The 16083-nt window shown below is 38.4% G+C and overlaps 1 protein-coding gene across 1 annotated transcript; it reads left to right on the plus strand.

The window, feature by feature from the left end:
* Positions 1-13166: 13166 nt before the first annotated feature.
* LOC140892732 (large ribosomal subunit protein uL6m) lies at positions 13167-15699 on the plus strand. The gene is made up of 2 exons (XM_073301704.1): positions 13167-13494; positions 15212-15699. The coding sequence occupies exon 2, from the start codon at positions 15231-15233 to the stop codon at positions 15537-15539; it is 309 nt and encodes a 102-aa protein (XP_073157805.1). The 5' UTR covers positions 13167-13494; positions 15212-15230; the 3' UTR covers positions 15540-15699.
* Positions 15700-16083: the final 384 nt, after the last annotated feature.

Genomic DNA, 16083 nt, shown 5'->3' on the forward strand with positions numbered 1-16083 from the left:
TGGTTTTTCGGTATACTTTACCATAAATATTGGTATGAAAAAAATTTATACCGATATCGATAGTAAAATTCCAAAACTTTAGTACGAAAAAAATCCATATTGATACCATATAGATATCGAAAAAAATTCGGTATATCGAAAAAATGTCTGTATATCAAAAAAAATTCGATACGATATGCCAAAATTCCGGTATTTCGATATGGTATGTCAGTCCTAGACTTAAGTTCAAATTTCAATGTTGATGCTTGCCACTTTCTTCTTTTTTTCTTATATTATTGTGCTTTGTGTTGATCAATTCGGAATACTATTTTATTTCTTGATGCTATAGTGTTTTTTAAAATGATTTCTTAAGCAAGAATATAAACTTTCTTGCGAATTATGCATCCATTTTTGTAGGTGGAAAGTTATAATTTTCTTGTAATTGAGTTGAGGCAGCCAGATAAACTGATAATACGGAGTGCAAAGACTGGCATGTTCAAGACTTTTTGTCAAAAGTCTTGGTCTCTTGACATGGTGCCTTGGTCTCGACAATTCACAGTCGTAGGAGAAAAAAAAATTAAAAAAAAAGTAAAATCAATTACAAATATATAGAAAAAATAAAAAGAAATAAAAAAATATCTCAATAGCAAACAAGAAAAAAATGAGAAAAATAAAATTAATATTAAATTTTTTTTTATAAAATAATAGTCCAAACACATTCTCAATTATTTTTAACTTTAAAAATATTTTTATAAAATAGTTGACCAAACATATTTTTAACTATAAAAACATTTTTTTTATAAAACAGTTGTCCAAACAAATATTTATTTTTAAAACAAATTTTAAAATATTTTATAAATTTTTTTTGAAAAACACTTTTATGAAAATGTTTTTAAAGTTGTTGTTCAAACGCAGCACACGCAAATCGTGTGCAATATAATATATATTAATGATCGTGACACATGATTTTCACATGCTTGATAATTTGATATATAAATTAGAGAGAAGTTGTAAAAACATTTTGTAAATAATTTAATAAAAATTGATAAATGATGAAATTTGAAAAAAGAGATAAACATAAAAGGAGATAAAGCTGTTAGAGAAAAGCGAGGATAATTTAGTCATTTAAAATCTAGCATAAAATCGATATGTGTTAAAGCATGTGCAATATAATATATATTAATGATCGTGGCACATGATTTTCACGTGCTTAATAATTTGATATATAAATTAGAGAGAAGTTGTAAAAACATTTTGTAAATAATTTAATAGAAATTGATAAATGATGAAATTTGAAAAAAGAGATAAACATAAAAGGAGATAAGGCTGTTAGAGAAAAGCGAGGATAATTTAGTCATTTAAAATCTAACATAAAATCGATATGTGCTAAATTTAGGGGTAAAATGAGAAGAATTCTTGGTGTAGTTTGACACACCAAAATCGGTTAGTTTAAGGGATTGAACTATTAGTGAAACGACCCTAACTCTCTAATAAATAAATATGCGGAAAATTTTTTTTTTTTTTTATACTACTAAATAAATATATGTACATATATGCCCATACATATATGCACAGAATAAAATAATTAAAATAAATACACGACTAAATAAATAAATAATTAAATACTTAAGAAAAATGCATTCTTTTAAATAACCATCTGAGTCAAAACAATAATTAAAAATATACTGCATAAATAAAATAATTAAAATGTGTGCATGCACTAAAAATATTTAATAAAATATTCCAATAAACCTCAACCACTAAAAATATTAAAATGTATCATGACAACATGCACGGTGACTCAGAAGCTGTCACGGTCACGGGGCTACTGCAGCGCTGCTCATACATCCTCACCACCGGTAGGAGTAACCTGCTCCTCTACGTACTCACCTGCACCATAACAGTGTAGTGAGCCTAGAGGCCCAACATGCATACTAACAAGGGTTTAAAAATAATTTAAATCAATTTAATACTAATACATACATATACATGAATGAGCATGCTTAAAAATTACATAACATAACTTACATAAATAAACATACATAACATACATAATATCATACATACTAGAGTTGTTGAGCATTTATTTTCTTAACATCGAATGGTCCTATCCGTAAGTGTGACCCATAGTGCGACTGATCAGTCTAAGAAACCATCGTACGAGGCTGGTGGCGAACCACCCATACATAAATGGCAGAAAACTGCCCATACATAAATGGCAGAAACTGCCCATACATAAATGGCCACACTACTTCAATTTCCACCTGAAATATTTTATTTGCTCAACCATAGAAATTCAATCATAGCATAAAAATTGATTTCATGAATGCATGTACTTAAATAAATTGTGTGTCCTTCATTTATATTTAATTTATTTTTTAATATCATATAAATATTCAAATAACTTTTCATGCATAAAAATAATTAAATATAAACTCGGGACACACGCAAATTTCTCATGGTTTGATACAGCTGCTGGCCCTAGACATGCAAGCCCATTAACTTAAGACTTGGCCCATAAATCAACCAAAGCCCATTAAGACTAAATTAGGCCCAATAACACTGTCCCTGACCCAATGGGCCCAAAAGCCCAATAATAGGCCCAATAACTTTCATGGGCTCCCAAGCCCATAAAAATTTCTGGCCAACTTAAAAACTTAAATAAAAATTATTAAAAGCCCAGAAATAACTAAAATAACCCAAAATAATTTAATGGAACCCAAATAAATTAAATGGTACTAATTAAATTTTTGGAAATTTAATTAGTCCATTTAATTCCTAATTAACTTAAAGACTTAAAAATAAAAATACCCGAGCCCAATTAAAATAATCCGGACCCGGACCCACTTAACTTAACCCATCTTATTTTAGACCCGACCCGGATCCAAGTCAAACCCTAGAACCCGAAACCCTACCTTACCTTTCCCTCCTTGTCTCGGCCGCACGAGCAGCAGGCCTTCACGGCCTGCTGCAGCCCAGCTCCGGCCACCGTGGCCGGAGCCCCGCCGGCAGGACCTCCCCAGGGTCCTGCCGGTTCGAACCATACCCTGGCCCGAACCCCATGCTATCCCCTTAGCCTACACCGAAACCTCTTCCACGAACCCTAGCCTGCGCAGCAGAAAACGGGCAGTCATGGTTCATCTCGAACCAGACCGGTCCTAGCCCGTTCCAACCCGTGTCTGACCCTGCCACTCGACCCTAGGGACCCCAAAGAACCTTTCTAACCATGGACCAGCAGCCCACCTAGCCATGGACATGAAAAACGTGAGCATGCAATCACAAACCAAAACCGAGTGCTTGAGAGAACAAATTTTGAAAGAAACGTGCTGTCAAAAAGATGAGTCTCGGTACTACACACCCACACACATACATACACTGATATAGGATTAAAAAGTGAATAGAAACATGCCTTAATACCGATTTATAGAGCTAAAAGCGTGTACGACGGGCTTCGGGACGATGGGACGACGACGGGATGCCTTGGCTTGCTTGGAACCTTCGAAAACCGACCTCCTATGGAGTTTTAGGGCTGAAGACCGATTGGAGAAGATGATGAACAGTGGGGTGACGGCTGGGAGCTTGGAGTGATCGGCTAGAATAGGGTTTTAGGTAGAATAGGTTTTATTTTTTGGTGTTAATTAAAATATAGGTTAAATAATTAAATATAAAAAGGTTTTAAATAATTAATATACAACTTAAACCCCTAATTAAACTAAAAAAAATAAGATAACATAAAATAAATCTCGAAATATTAATTTAGGGGAATTTTAAAAATACTAAAAAGTCAGTATTTTGACTAATTTTGGATAAAAATGACCCCTAAAATTAAATAAAATTAAATACTTAAAATTTTGAGATAATAAAACTCAAAATAATATTTTAAGGCTCTAAAAAGGCTCATAAAATAATTTGGGTGGAAAGTCGTCATCTCGTCCGTCCACGGTCCCGTCTACGCGATCAAATAATAAAAATACTAAAAATCATAAAAATTACTAATTATGGGTTAAATGCTTAAAAATGAATTAAATCATGCATAAATAATTCACATAATTATTTAACCCATAAATCATAAAATTTAAATAATTAATTATCCTAATTATGCAGGCGGATTTATGTAATTAAAAATACCGGGTGTTACAATTCTCCCCCTCTTAAATTGAATTTCGTCCTCGAAATTAAAGTACTTACCCGAACAACTCCGGGTAGCGAGTCCTCATATCCTCCTCGGTCTCCCAAGTAGCTTCCTCCTCCGAGTGATTCAGCCACTGGACTCTGACCATCGGTATGACCCGCGTCCTAAGCCTCCGCTCCTCTCTAGCCAAAATCCGCATTGGTCTCTCCTCGTAAACAAGATCTGGTGGCAACTGTAAGGGCTCGAAATCCAACACATGCGACGGGTTGGAGACATATCTCCGAAGCATGGATACATGGAAAACGTTGTGCACTGCCGCTAGCCCTGGAGGTAGAGCTAAACGATAGGCCAACGTGCCAACTCGCTCCAAGATCTCGAATGGCCCTATATATCTCGGATTAAGCTTGCCTCTCCGTCTAAAACGCGCTACTCCCTTCATAGGTGACACCTTCAAGAATACGTGATCACCTACAGCAAACTCCAAATCGCGTCGTCTGTCATCTGCATAACTCTTCTGCCGACTCTGCGCAGTCCTCATCCTCGCTCGGATCTGCGTCACGATGTCAGCTGTCTGCTGCACAATCTCTGGACCCAACAAAATCCTCTCACCAACCTCATCTCAATGCACAGGAGATCTGCATCTCCTCCCATAAAGTGCTGCATAAGGAGCCATACCTATAGACGACTGAAAGCTGTTGTTATAGGTAAACTCCACTAATGGCAGTCTAGTCTCCCAAGATCCTCGAAAATCGATGACACAAGCTCTCAAAAGATCCTCGAGAACCTGGATCACTCTCTCGGACTGACCATCTGTCTGGGGATGAAATGTTGTACTGAACAAAAGTCTAGTACCCAAAGCTGTGTGCAGACTCTTCCAAAACGCTGAGGTGAACCTCGGATCTCTGTCTGACACGATAGACACTGGTATGCCATGCAGTCTAACAATCTCTCTGATGTAAAGCTCTGCATACTGTGTCAAAGTGTAAGTAGTTCTTACCGGCAAGAAATGAGCTGACTTGGTGAGTCTATCCACAATCACCCAAATTGCTGTACACCCTCTGGTACTCCTCGGTAAGCCAACCACAAAGTCCATCGTAATATTCTCCCACTTCCATTCCGGAATAGGGAGAGGTCTAAGAAGTCCTGCTGGACGCTGATGCTCTGCTTTGACTTGCTGACAAGTCAAGCACTCTGACACCACTCTCCCGATGTCACTCTTCATCCCAGGCCACCAATACAATAACTGCAAGTCTCGGTACATCTTCGTACTTCCGGGGTGAATGGAGTACGGAGATGCATGAGCCTCTGCTAGAATCTCGGCTCTCAACTGATCAACGTTCGGTACCCACATCCTCCCACGGTACTGAACGATGCCATCCTCCACTGTATACAAGAGATTACCTCTGGCCTCATCTCTCTGTCTCCATCGCTGTAGCTCCTCATCAGTGGACTGTCCCTCTCTAATCCGATCTCGCAGAACTGGCTGCACCATCAACACTGACAAGCTCGGTGCATGGCCACTCGGATAGCACTCCAAACCAAATCTCTGAATCTCGGTCTGTAGTGGTAACTGTACAGTCAAACATGATACCACTGACGACTTCCGACTCAAAGCATCTGCCACTACATTAGCCTTACCCGGATGGTAGCTAATGTCACAGTCATAGTCCTTAACAAGCTCAAGCCATCTGCGCTGCCTCATGTTCAACTCCTTCTGGGTGAAGAAGTACTTGAGGCTCTTGTGGTCGGTGAAAATCTTGCATTTCTCGCCGTAAAGATAGTGCCTCCAGATTTTCAACGCAAATACCACTGCTGCAAGCTCCAAATCATGCGTCGGATAGTTCTGCTCATGAATCTTCAACTGTCGCGACGCATATGCGATAACTCTGCCACTCTGCATAAGTACTGCGCCCAAACCAAGCTTGGACGCGTCGGTGTACACCACTAACTCCTCATGTGGCACTGTCATAGCTAACACAGGTGCTGAAGTAAGTGCTTCCTTCAGCTGATCAAAGCTCCTCTGACAATCTGGACTCCAACTATACTTCGCGTTCTTCTTGGTTAAGGAAGTCAAGGGTACTGCAATAGAGGAAAAACCCTTGATGAACTTCCTATAGTATCCTGCCAAACCCAAGAAGCTACGAATCTCCGAAGCATTCTTTGGAATCCCCCAATCCTTCATTGCCTGCACCTTGGACTGATCCACTGCAATCCCATCCTTAGAAATAATGTGGCCTAGAAACGCCACTTGCTCCAACCAAAACTCACACTTACTGAACTTTGCAAACAGTCGATGCTCTCTCAAAGTCTGCAAGGCTGTATGCAAATGCTGTGTATGCTCCTCAATGCTCCTCGAGTAGATCAATATGTCATCAATGAATACAATGACAAACTGATCTAGATACGGCTGGAAGACACGATGCATGAGATCCATAAAAACTGCTGGAGCATTGGTCAACCCAAAGGGCATCACTAAGAACTCGTAATGCCCATATCGTGTCCTAAAGGCAGTCTTAGACACGTCTGAATCCCTGACTCTCAGCTGATGGTAACCAGATCGCAGATCGATCTTGGAGAATACCGAAGCTCCCTACAACTGATCGAATAAATCCTCTATCCTCGGTAGTGGATACTTATTCTTCACTGTGACTCTGTTGAGTTCCCGGTAGTCGATGCACAATCTCATGCTGCCGTCCTTCTTCTTCACGAACAACACTGGAGCTCCCCATGGAGAAAAGCTAGGACGAACAAAACCCTTCTCCAACAGCTCCTGAATCTGCTCCTTCAACTCTCTCATCTCTGTAGGAGCAAGTCGATACGGTGCCTTAGAGATAGGCACAGTATCCGGCAACAACTCAATACTGAACTCCACCTCTCTCACTGGTGGAACTCCTGCAACATCGTCAGGAAAAACATCTGGATAGTCACGTACCACCTCTATATCTGATAAAGATCTGCTAGAAACATCTGAGGTAGTGACCACACTAGCAAGAAAACCCTGACATCCATGGCGCAACAGTTTCCTCGCACGAACAAGTGATATCATCTGAGGAATACTGCTAGACTGAGATGCAAAGAAAGTAAACATCTCACCTCCTGCTGGCTTCACTGACACTGTCCTACGTCGGAAATCAATCGAAGCTCCATTAACTGATAGCCAGTCCATACCCAGAATCAAGTCAAACCCAGTCAATGGAAGAACCACTAGATCTGCTCGAATGGAGTGTCCCTGCAACTCCAATTCCAGGTCCCTGATGACACTAGTGGTAGTGATAATCTGTCCGGATGGCATGGTAACATCGTAACCACTGTCTACAACCTCTGGTGAAATGCCTATCCGTCTGATAAAATCCCGGGAGATAAACGAATGCGTGGCTCCTGAATCTAGCAACGCAAACGTGGAGTTGCCTCCAACTAGAATTCTCCCTGCACGCAGAAGATTCCCAACAATTCACACCACTATGCTCCCAAGGTTAAAACACTAAAATCCTTAATTCTAATCACAAAGAAACAAAATTCTTATTCTAGCATGCTGATAATTAAACTCATGTAACAGACATTCAGATATAATCGCAATTAAACAAAAGCAAAGAATTGAAAAAGTTCTAGGGGTTAGGTATACCGGTGATCAAGGAGGTATCTGGGTCTGCCTCCTCTGCCTGCATCACATACACTCGCCCACTGACGTTCTGCCTCTGCGGGCAGTTGGCAATCTGATGCCCTGGCTCCTTGCAGCGATAGCAGACTCCTGCTCCCAATAGACACTGCCCGAAATGCATCTTCTGGCACTTCGGACATACTGGATATCTCCCTGGAGTAGGGGCCCCGCCCCTAGTCTGCTGCTGTGGCTTCCCCTGAGGCCTCTGCTGATTCGGGCCCTTAGATGGCCCTGTAGACTGCTTCTTCGCAGGTGGCTGCGAAGATGGTCGCTGATACCCTGTCTGCATAAACTGCCTCTTACCCTGCTGCTCTCTATGTATCTCTCTCCGTCCCTCCTCGGAACGCAAGGCCCTGCTGACTGCAGACTCATATGTAAAGACGTCTGCCATACGCACGTCATGCCTGATCTCAGCCTTCAGGCCCTCCACAAACTGTCGCAGCTTCTCCTGCGGACTATCAGCAATCATGGGCACAAAGTGACAGCCCCTCTCAAACTAGCTCACGTACTCCACAACAGATCTGTCCCCCTGACGGAGACTCATGAACTCCCGGATCATGCGACTGCGCACATCCTCAGTGAAATACTTGGCGTAGAAGATACGCCTGAACTCAGCCCACGTCAGTGTAGGTAGATGGACCCCTCTAACTGCACCCTCCCACCAAAGGGCTGCATCGCCTCGCATCATGTACATCGCACAGCTCACCCTGTCGATGTCTGTGATCCCCATATAGTCGAAGATGGACTCAAGAGAGCGAATCCATCCCTCAGCCACCAAAGGATCGGTGGTCCCCAAAAACTCCTTAGGCCCCTTCTTCTGGAACCTCTCTGCGACGTCCTCCTCATGGGACAGTCTGGGACGGGCAGCCTGCTGCTCCAACAGAGCAGTAATACCCGCCATCATCGTGGCACTGGCCTGCTCCAGTGTTGTCATGGGGTGCTGCTGAGGTGGCGGTGGAGGTGGAGGTGGATGTGGAGGTCTCCCACGTCGGTTCACTTGTCTGGGAGGCATTCTGCACCACCACATATTTATTTACGTAAATCGCCATGCATAACTAAGTGTTTAAAATTAAGGCTAACTTTAAATTCTTGAAATTAAATCATACTATAAACATTAAAACTTACAGACCGGTAGCGTGGATTTCTGAGCTAGCATAGCAGTAGTGACCCCTCCAAGGACCGTGCTCTGATACCAACTGAAACGACCCTAACTCTCTAATAAATAAATATGCGGAAATTTTTTTTTTTTTTTTATACTACTAAATAAATATATGTACATATATGCCCATACATATATGCACAGAATAAAATAATTAAAATAAATACACGACTAAATAAATAAATAATTAAATACTTAAGAAAAATGCATTCTTTTAAATAACCATCTGAGTCAAAACAATAATTAAAAATATACTGCATAAATAAAATAATTAAAATGTGTGCATGCACTAAAAATATTTAATAAAATATTCCAATAAACCTCAACCACTAAAAATATTAAAATGTATCATGACAACATGCACGGTGACTCAGAAGCTGTCACGGTCACGGGGCTACTGCAGCGCTGCTCATACATCCTCACCACCGGTAGGAGTAACCTGCTCCTCTACGTACTCACCTGCACCATAACAGTGTAGTGAGCCTAGATGCCCAACATGCATACTAACAAGGGTTTAAAAATAATTTAAATCAATTTAATACTAATACATACATATACATGAATGAGCATGCTTAAAAATTACATAACATAACTTACATAAATAAACATACATAACATACATAATATCATACATACTAGAGTTGTTGAGCATTTATTTTCTTAACATCGAATGGTCCTATCCGTAAGTGTGACCCATAGTGCGACTGATCAGTCTAAGAAACCATCGTACGAGGCTGGTGGCGAACCACCCATACATAAATGGCAGAAAACTGCCCATACATAAATGGCAGAAACTGCCCATACATAAATGGCCACACTACTTCAATTTCCACCTGAAATATTTTATTTGCTCAACCATAGAAATTCAATCATAGCATAAAAATTGATTTCATGAATGCATGTACTTAAATAAATTGTGTGTCCTTCATTTATATTTAATTTATTTTTTAATATCATATAAATATTCAAATAACTTTTCATGCATAAAAATAATTAAATATAAACTCGGGACACACGCAAATTTCTCATGGTTTGATACAGCTGCTGGCCCTAGACATGCAAGCCCATTAACTTAAGACTTGACCCATAAATCAACCAAAGCCCATTAAGACTAAATTAGGCCCAATAACACTGTCCCTGGCCCAATGGGCCCAAAAGCCCAATAATAGGCCCAATAACTTTCATGGGCTCCCAAGCCCATAAAAATTTCTGGCCAACTTAAAAACTTAAATAAAAATTATTAAAAGCCCAGAAATAACTAAAATAACCCAAAATAATTTAATGGAACCCAAATAAATTAAATGGTACTAATTAAATTTTTGGGAATTTAATTAGTCCATTTAATTCCTAATTAACTTAAAGACTTAAAAATAAAAATACCCGAGCCCAATTAAAATAACCCGGACCCACTTAACTTAACCCATCTTATTTTAGACCCGACCCGGACCACCTGACCCGACCCGGATCCAAGTCAAACCCTAGAACCCGAAACCCTACCTTACCTTTCCCTCCTTGTCTCGGCCGCACGAGCAGCAGGCCTTCACGGCCTGCTGCAGCCCAGCTCCGGCCACCGTGGCCGGAGCCCCGCCGGCAGGACCTCCCCAGGGTCCTGCCGGTTCGAACCATACCCTGGCCCGAACCCCATGCTGTCCCCTTAGCCTACACCGAAACCTCTTCCACGAACCCTAGCCTGCGCAGCAGAAAACGGGCAGTCATGGTTCATCTCGAACCAGACCGGTCCTAGCCCGTTCCAACCCGTGTCTGACCCTGCCACTCGACCCTAGGGACCCCAAAGAACCTTTCTAACCATGGACCAGCAGCCCACCTAGCCATGGACATGAAAAACGTGAGCATGCAATCACAAACCAAAACCGAGTGCTTGAGAGAACAAATTTTGAAAGAAACGTGCTGTCAAAAAGATGAGTCTCGGTACTACACACCCACACACATACATACACTGATATAGGATTAAAAAGTGAATAGAAACATGCCTTAATACCGATTTATAGAGCTAAAAGCGTGTACGACGGGCTTCGGGACGACGGGACGACGACGGGATGCCTTGGCTTGCTTGGAACCTTCGAAAACCGACCTCCTATGGAGTTTTAGGGCTGAAGACCGATTGGAGAAGATGATGAACAGTGGGGTGACGGCTGGGAGCTTGGAGTGATCGGCTAGAATAGGGTTTTAGGTAGAATAGGTTTTATTTTTTGGTGTTAATTAAAATATAGGTTAAATAATTAAATATAAAAAGGTTTTAAATAATTAATATACAACTTAAACCCCTAATTAAACTAAAAAAAATAAGATAACATAAAATAAATCTCGAAATATTAATTTAGGGGAATTTTAAAAATACTAAAAAGTCAGTATTTTGACTAATTTTGGATAAAAATGACCCCTAAAATTAAATAAAATTAAATACTTAAAATTTTGAGATAATAAAACTCAAAATAATATTTTAAGGCTCTAAAAAGGCTCATAAAATAATTTGGGTGGAAAGTCGTCATCTCGTCCGTCCACGGTCCCGTCTACGCGATCAAATAATAAAAATACTAAAAATCATAAAAATTACTAATTATGGGTTAAATGCTTAAAAATGAATTAAATCATGCATAAATAATTCACATAATTATTTAACCCATAAATCATAAAATTTAAATAATTAATTATCCTAATTATGCAGGCAGATTTATGTAATTAAAAATACCGGGTGTTACAATTAGGTTGTGTTTACTTAGTGAGATTAATTATATATAGATAAATAATACTAAGACTATTAAACTAATTTTATAGGATGTTGAATAATGATGCATATACGGGCGGACCCAAGGCCAGCTCCACTCGGGCTTTAGCCCGGGTCGGCCCGAATTTTTTTTAAATTTTGTATATAAAAATTTTGAATAATTTTGGTTTAATTTGGTGGTAGCCCGGGTAGTTCAATTCAAAATATTAAAGGTTGCGAGAGTTCAGAATTTTAGCCCGGGTAAACTAAAAATTCTGGGTCCGCCATTGGATGCATAAGCAATCACATGTTTACTTTAATGGATCCATTTTGTGATTGATACTATGATTAAATGACGAGTTACAATTTTGTCCTTTGTGTATAATATATAATATTATTTTTAGTTTTTATTTGTAAAATTGGGATTGTAATTTTTATTGAAAAATATAAATTATTTTAATTGACAAAAATTATTGAGTATAAATATTATTTATTTTTTAAAAAAATTAAAAAATTGAGTTAAATTTTTTCCCCATGAATAAGGATAAATTTTAATGAAATGTATTAATCATATATTAAATTATTAGAATTTTTTTTTCATGTTTTATAATTTTTAAATGGACATTTCTTATATTTAAATTAAATGAAATGTATTAATATATCTTAAAGTATTTGAAATTTATATCCATGTTATATAATTTTTTAAAATGAGATTTTCACATATTATTTTTTTGAAAATTAAATGAAGGATATTAGTGTAATTTTTTCAATTAAAAACATAATGATTATTTATCATACCATTTATTTGTGATAAATAATCAAAGTTTAAAATATTAATTAAGTAACTATGGATGAACTTTATGAGTTAATACGGACCCTAAACAAACAAGTAAACTTAATATAATCCTATATTTATCACAGCAAGTAAACACAACCTTATAGTATAGATTATGGGTGCAAACGAGCCGAGCTACTCGTGAGTAGCTCGGTCAAAACTCGACTCGAGCTCGATTTGACCGAGCTCAAGCTCGAGCTCGAAAACATACCATCGAGCTTGAGCTCGAGCTCGAAATATATGTGCTCGAGTAGCTCGCGAGATACTCGAAAACACATATAAATATAAAATATAATATAAATATATATATAAATATAATGTATATAATATTTTATTTATTTATTTATTCATATAATTTTTTATTTATATATATTTATATATAATTATATATAATTTTCGAGCTCGAGCTCGAGCTCGAGTAGCTCGAAATATAGACGAGCTCGAGTTCGAGTACGAAATTAACTACTCGATCGATTTTTGCACTTTATCATGGTTAAATAAGTGGAAATAAATCGTTGGTAAAAAAATAATAAAAAAGTGGAAATAAATCCGAAGTCACATTTTTGCACTTTACTATGAAATTAATAAATGATTTATTCTAAAAAGAATAAATGATTTATTTTCTTAATAAAAAATATATATTGGTAATCGTTAATCTCCTCTCGGCCCTCGCTCAGTCTCTCCTCCTTACCATCGGCCGACTCCACTTTCCAAAACCCCAACACCATTTCGCACCTTTGACCGCCGATCTACGCCGCCACGCCGACACGTCACCGGAAAATCGAAAGGATATATACTTTCGGAAAGCTCTGGTCGAGGGCTATCTATTGGTACCACATCACTGGAGAAATATCATCGACCTCCGTCGAACCAGTCGCCTCCCCTTGTTCATTTCCGGAGAGTTTGCCGCCCTCCGCCGCCTGTCACCATCCAGTCTAGTTTAGCTTCGATTTGTGAAGTTTAAACTCGATTTTCCAGCTCTTTTGTTCGATCAGGAGGCTGCTCGGTGAGATAATTTGCCCGTTTCGAATTATTTTTGTTTTAGTTCATTGTTAGCTTTATATTGATTATATTATTGAGTTAATGTCGTAGGTTCAAAATTTGTCGAGGTATAATTCGAAAAATTCCTGCTTGTATAATGTGGTAGCTTGTATAATATGGTGATTTTTATTTTTAGAGTTGAATAATTCAATATTTGGATGTTAAGATGCATTGGAAAGTTTACATGTTCATTATGGAATTTATTGGCAATATTCGGAAAATATCAAATTTATTAAAATTGGATATTTCGACTATTAGCATCGAGTATTGCAAGGATATTGTTATGCGGTGTATAAAATTTGAAAACCTTATTTCGATCTTCGAAACTAGTTTCGAAGATTTGTGAATTGGGAGGGGAGGGGCAGTTGTGGGGCAGTGAAAGAGGCTAAAGAAATTTAATTGCCTGGTCACATTTCAAGCATTCATTGTTCGCATTTTTATATCAATATGCTTAATTGGTTATTTTTGTATAATGCTCCGGAGCAACCACTAAGTTTAACTCACACCTGCTACAGTAAATTTTTGCTTGGTTGAATTTCATCTTTGCACTGTAAGAGCTATCATTTTCTATTGATAGGCTGCGGGATATAAGATCTGAATAGAGACATGGAAAAGTGGTCTGCAAGTTAAGAATTTAGTTTTGCATACAATCACATATGCTATGGTTCATCGATTTTGTTTCATAGAATATGATTGCATCTTGCATGTACTGTTAGGTTATAAATCGATAATTGATTTGTTCATTTTCTGTTGGCACTTGCTGTTTAGATCTTCCAACGTAGTTAGGCATCCGAATGCACTGTTGCGTGAGGCAAAGAAAGGTGCAGCCGTGCAAACCTTGTGCCCTTATTATGGTTGAAGACTCGGTGGCTCCATGATTTGCATGCCTTTGCATTTTTGAGAATGCTCAAGATTTTATTTCAAAAAAAGAAAAGAAAAGAATGGAATGCTCAAGAATTAATGACATAAACATTCCTTGTTGCAAGAAAAACCATTAAAAAATTAGAACTTTTAAGGGAAAACAAAATATAGAGTTTATTAGTGGTCAGAGTAATCATCTCTTGACTACACATTATTAGTCTGCAGATGTTCTCACCTAATCCCTTTTTTCTTCCGTTGTTCCCCTTTCCTTCTTTTACCGAGTTGACAATCGGCTTCTTGTTCTCTTTGGTTTTATATTGTGATTTCCGTCACTTACCCTCCTCCTTCATGTTGGACGCTTGTACTCTTTTACTTTGTTCGATACGCTTTTTGTTCAGAATGAGAAAAAAGATGGTTATTTTTGTGGATATGAAATGTTAAATATATCAGTTGGCATCTTGAGTTCTATTACATCCATAATTAGTTTTCCCTGACTGCTTTGTTCGCATATCATGTCGTCAAAATCGATTGGATGAAGTTTAGGTTACAGTTGGTTCTTACCGAAATTAAGTGAAATTTCGTATGGAACTGCTCAAACTCCAGAGTGTTTTATGTACGTTCCAGTGATTTCAGAAAATTTATTGTTTGTTCTTCTGTTTTCATTTCCTTTGTTTACTATGGATGATTGTATTGCGTTTAGTTTTTGTCACGAGGAGTTGTTTCAATGTTTCGTGTTTTGTCAATCTTCTCTGGAATCCCTTGTTTCTTCAGTATTTTCGTTTATATTTCACATTCTTGACGTCATCCGTACTTGTTTCCAGGTTATTAATATTTGCTAAAATGGAAGCCAAGTTCTTTCGCTTTCTTAAGATTGTTGGTGTTGGTTTTAAGGCTAGAGCAGAAGCCGAAGGCCGTCTGTTGTACTTGAAACTCGGTTATAGCCATGAGGTTGAATTGACGGTGCCTCCGGCTGTTCGTGTTTTTTGCTTCAAAAACAATGTTGTCTGCTGCACTGGGATTGACAAGGAGAGGGTGCATCAATTTGCGGCTGCCGTTCGTAGTTGCAAGCCTCCCGAAGTATACAAAGGCAAAGGCATAATGTACATTGATGAAGTGATAAAGAAAAAGGATGGGAAGAGGTCTAAATAAAGGGCGGAATTTTGTTTCCCTGCGGATAAAATCGATTTAGAATATGTTATTCGATCGTTCAGAATGTTTCATCCAATTTCAAGAAAATGGTATTTCAGATTAATCAACTTTGAACAATGCAAACAAGTACCTAGTGTGTTGCTACAATTTCGATGTTCCATTTGTGTGATTTCTTCACTTTTTTAACGTGCAACGTAAGTGTTTGTTTCACTGAGGAAGATGATACAAACTGAACTATAAATAACTCGATTAACGCTGGTGGTTCACGCTAAGGAGAGGCACGCGGCCCGCATGGACGACGACTCGAAATCTATGATATCCTTCTCCCATTTTCGATTTGGGTCATGTATTGGATTCAATTTCAATGCGTGTGTGTGATTGAATACATGTGAAGGATATAAGAGATCCAGAGCATCCGTATTCACTGGAGCAGCTCAGCGTGCTTTCCGAGGAGAGTGTCACCGTGGCTGAGAAGCTTGGACGAATTCTGTAAGTAGTTGATTTATACATTCAAAGGAAATGTAATCTATTCTGTTATATTATT

This window comes from Henckelia pumila, chromosome 3 (genome assembly GCF_033568475.1).
Source record: "Henckelia pumila isolate YLH828 chromosome 3, ASM3356847v2, whole genome shotgun sequence".
NCBI classification, from domain to species: Eukaryota; Viridiplantae; Streptophyta; class Magnoliopsida; order Lamiales; family Gesneriaceae; genus Henckelia; species Henckelia pumila.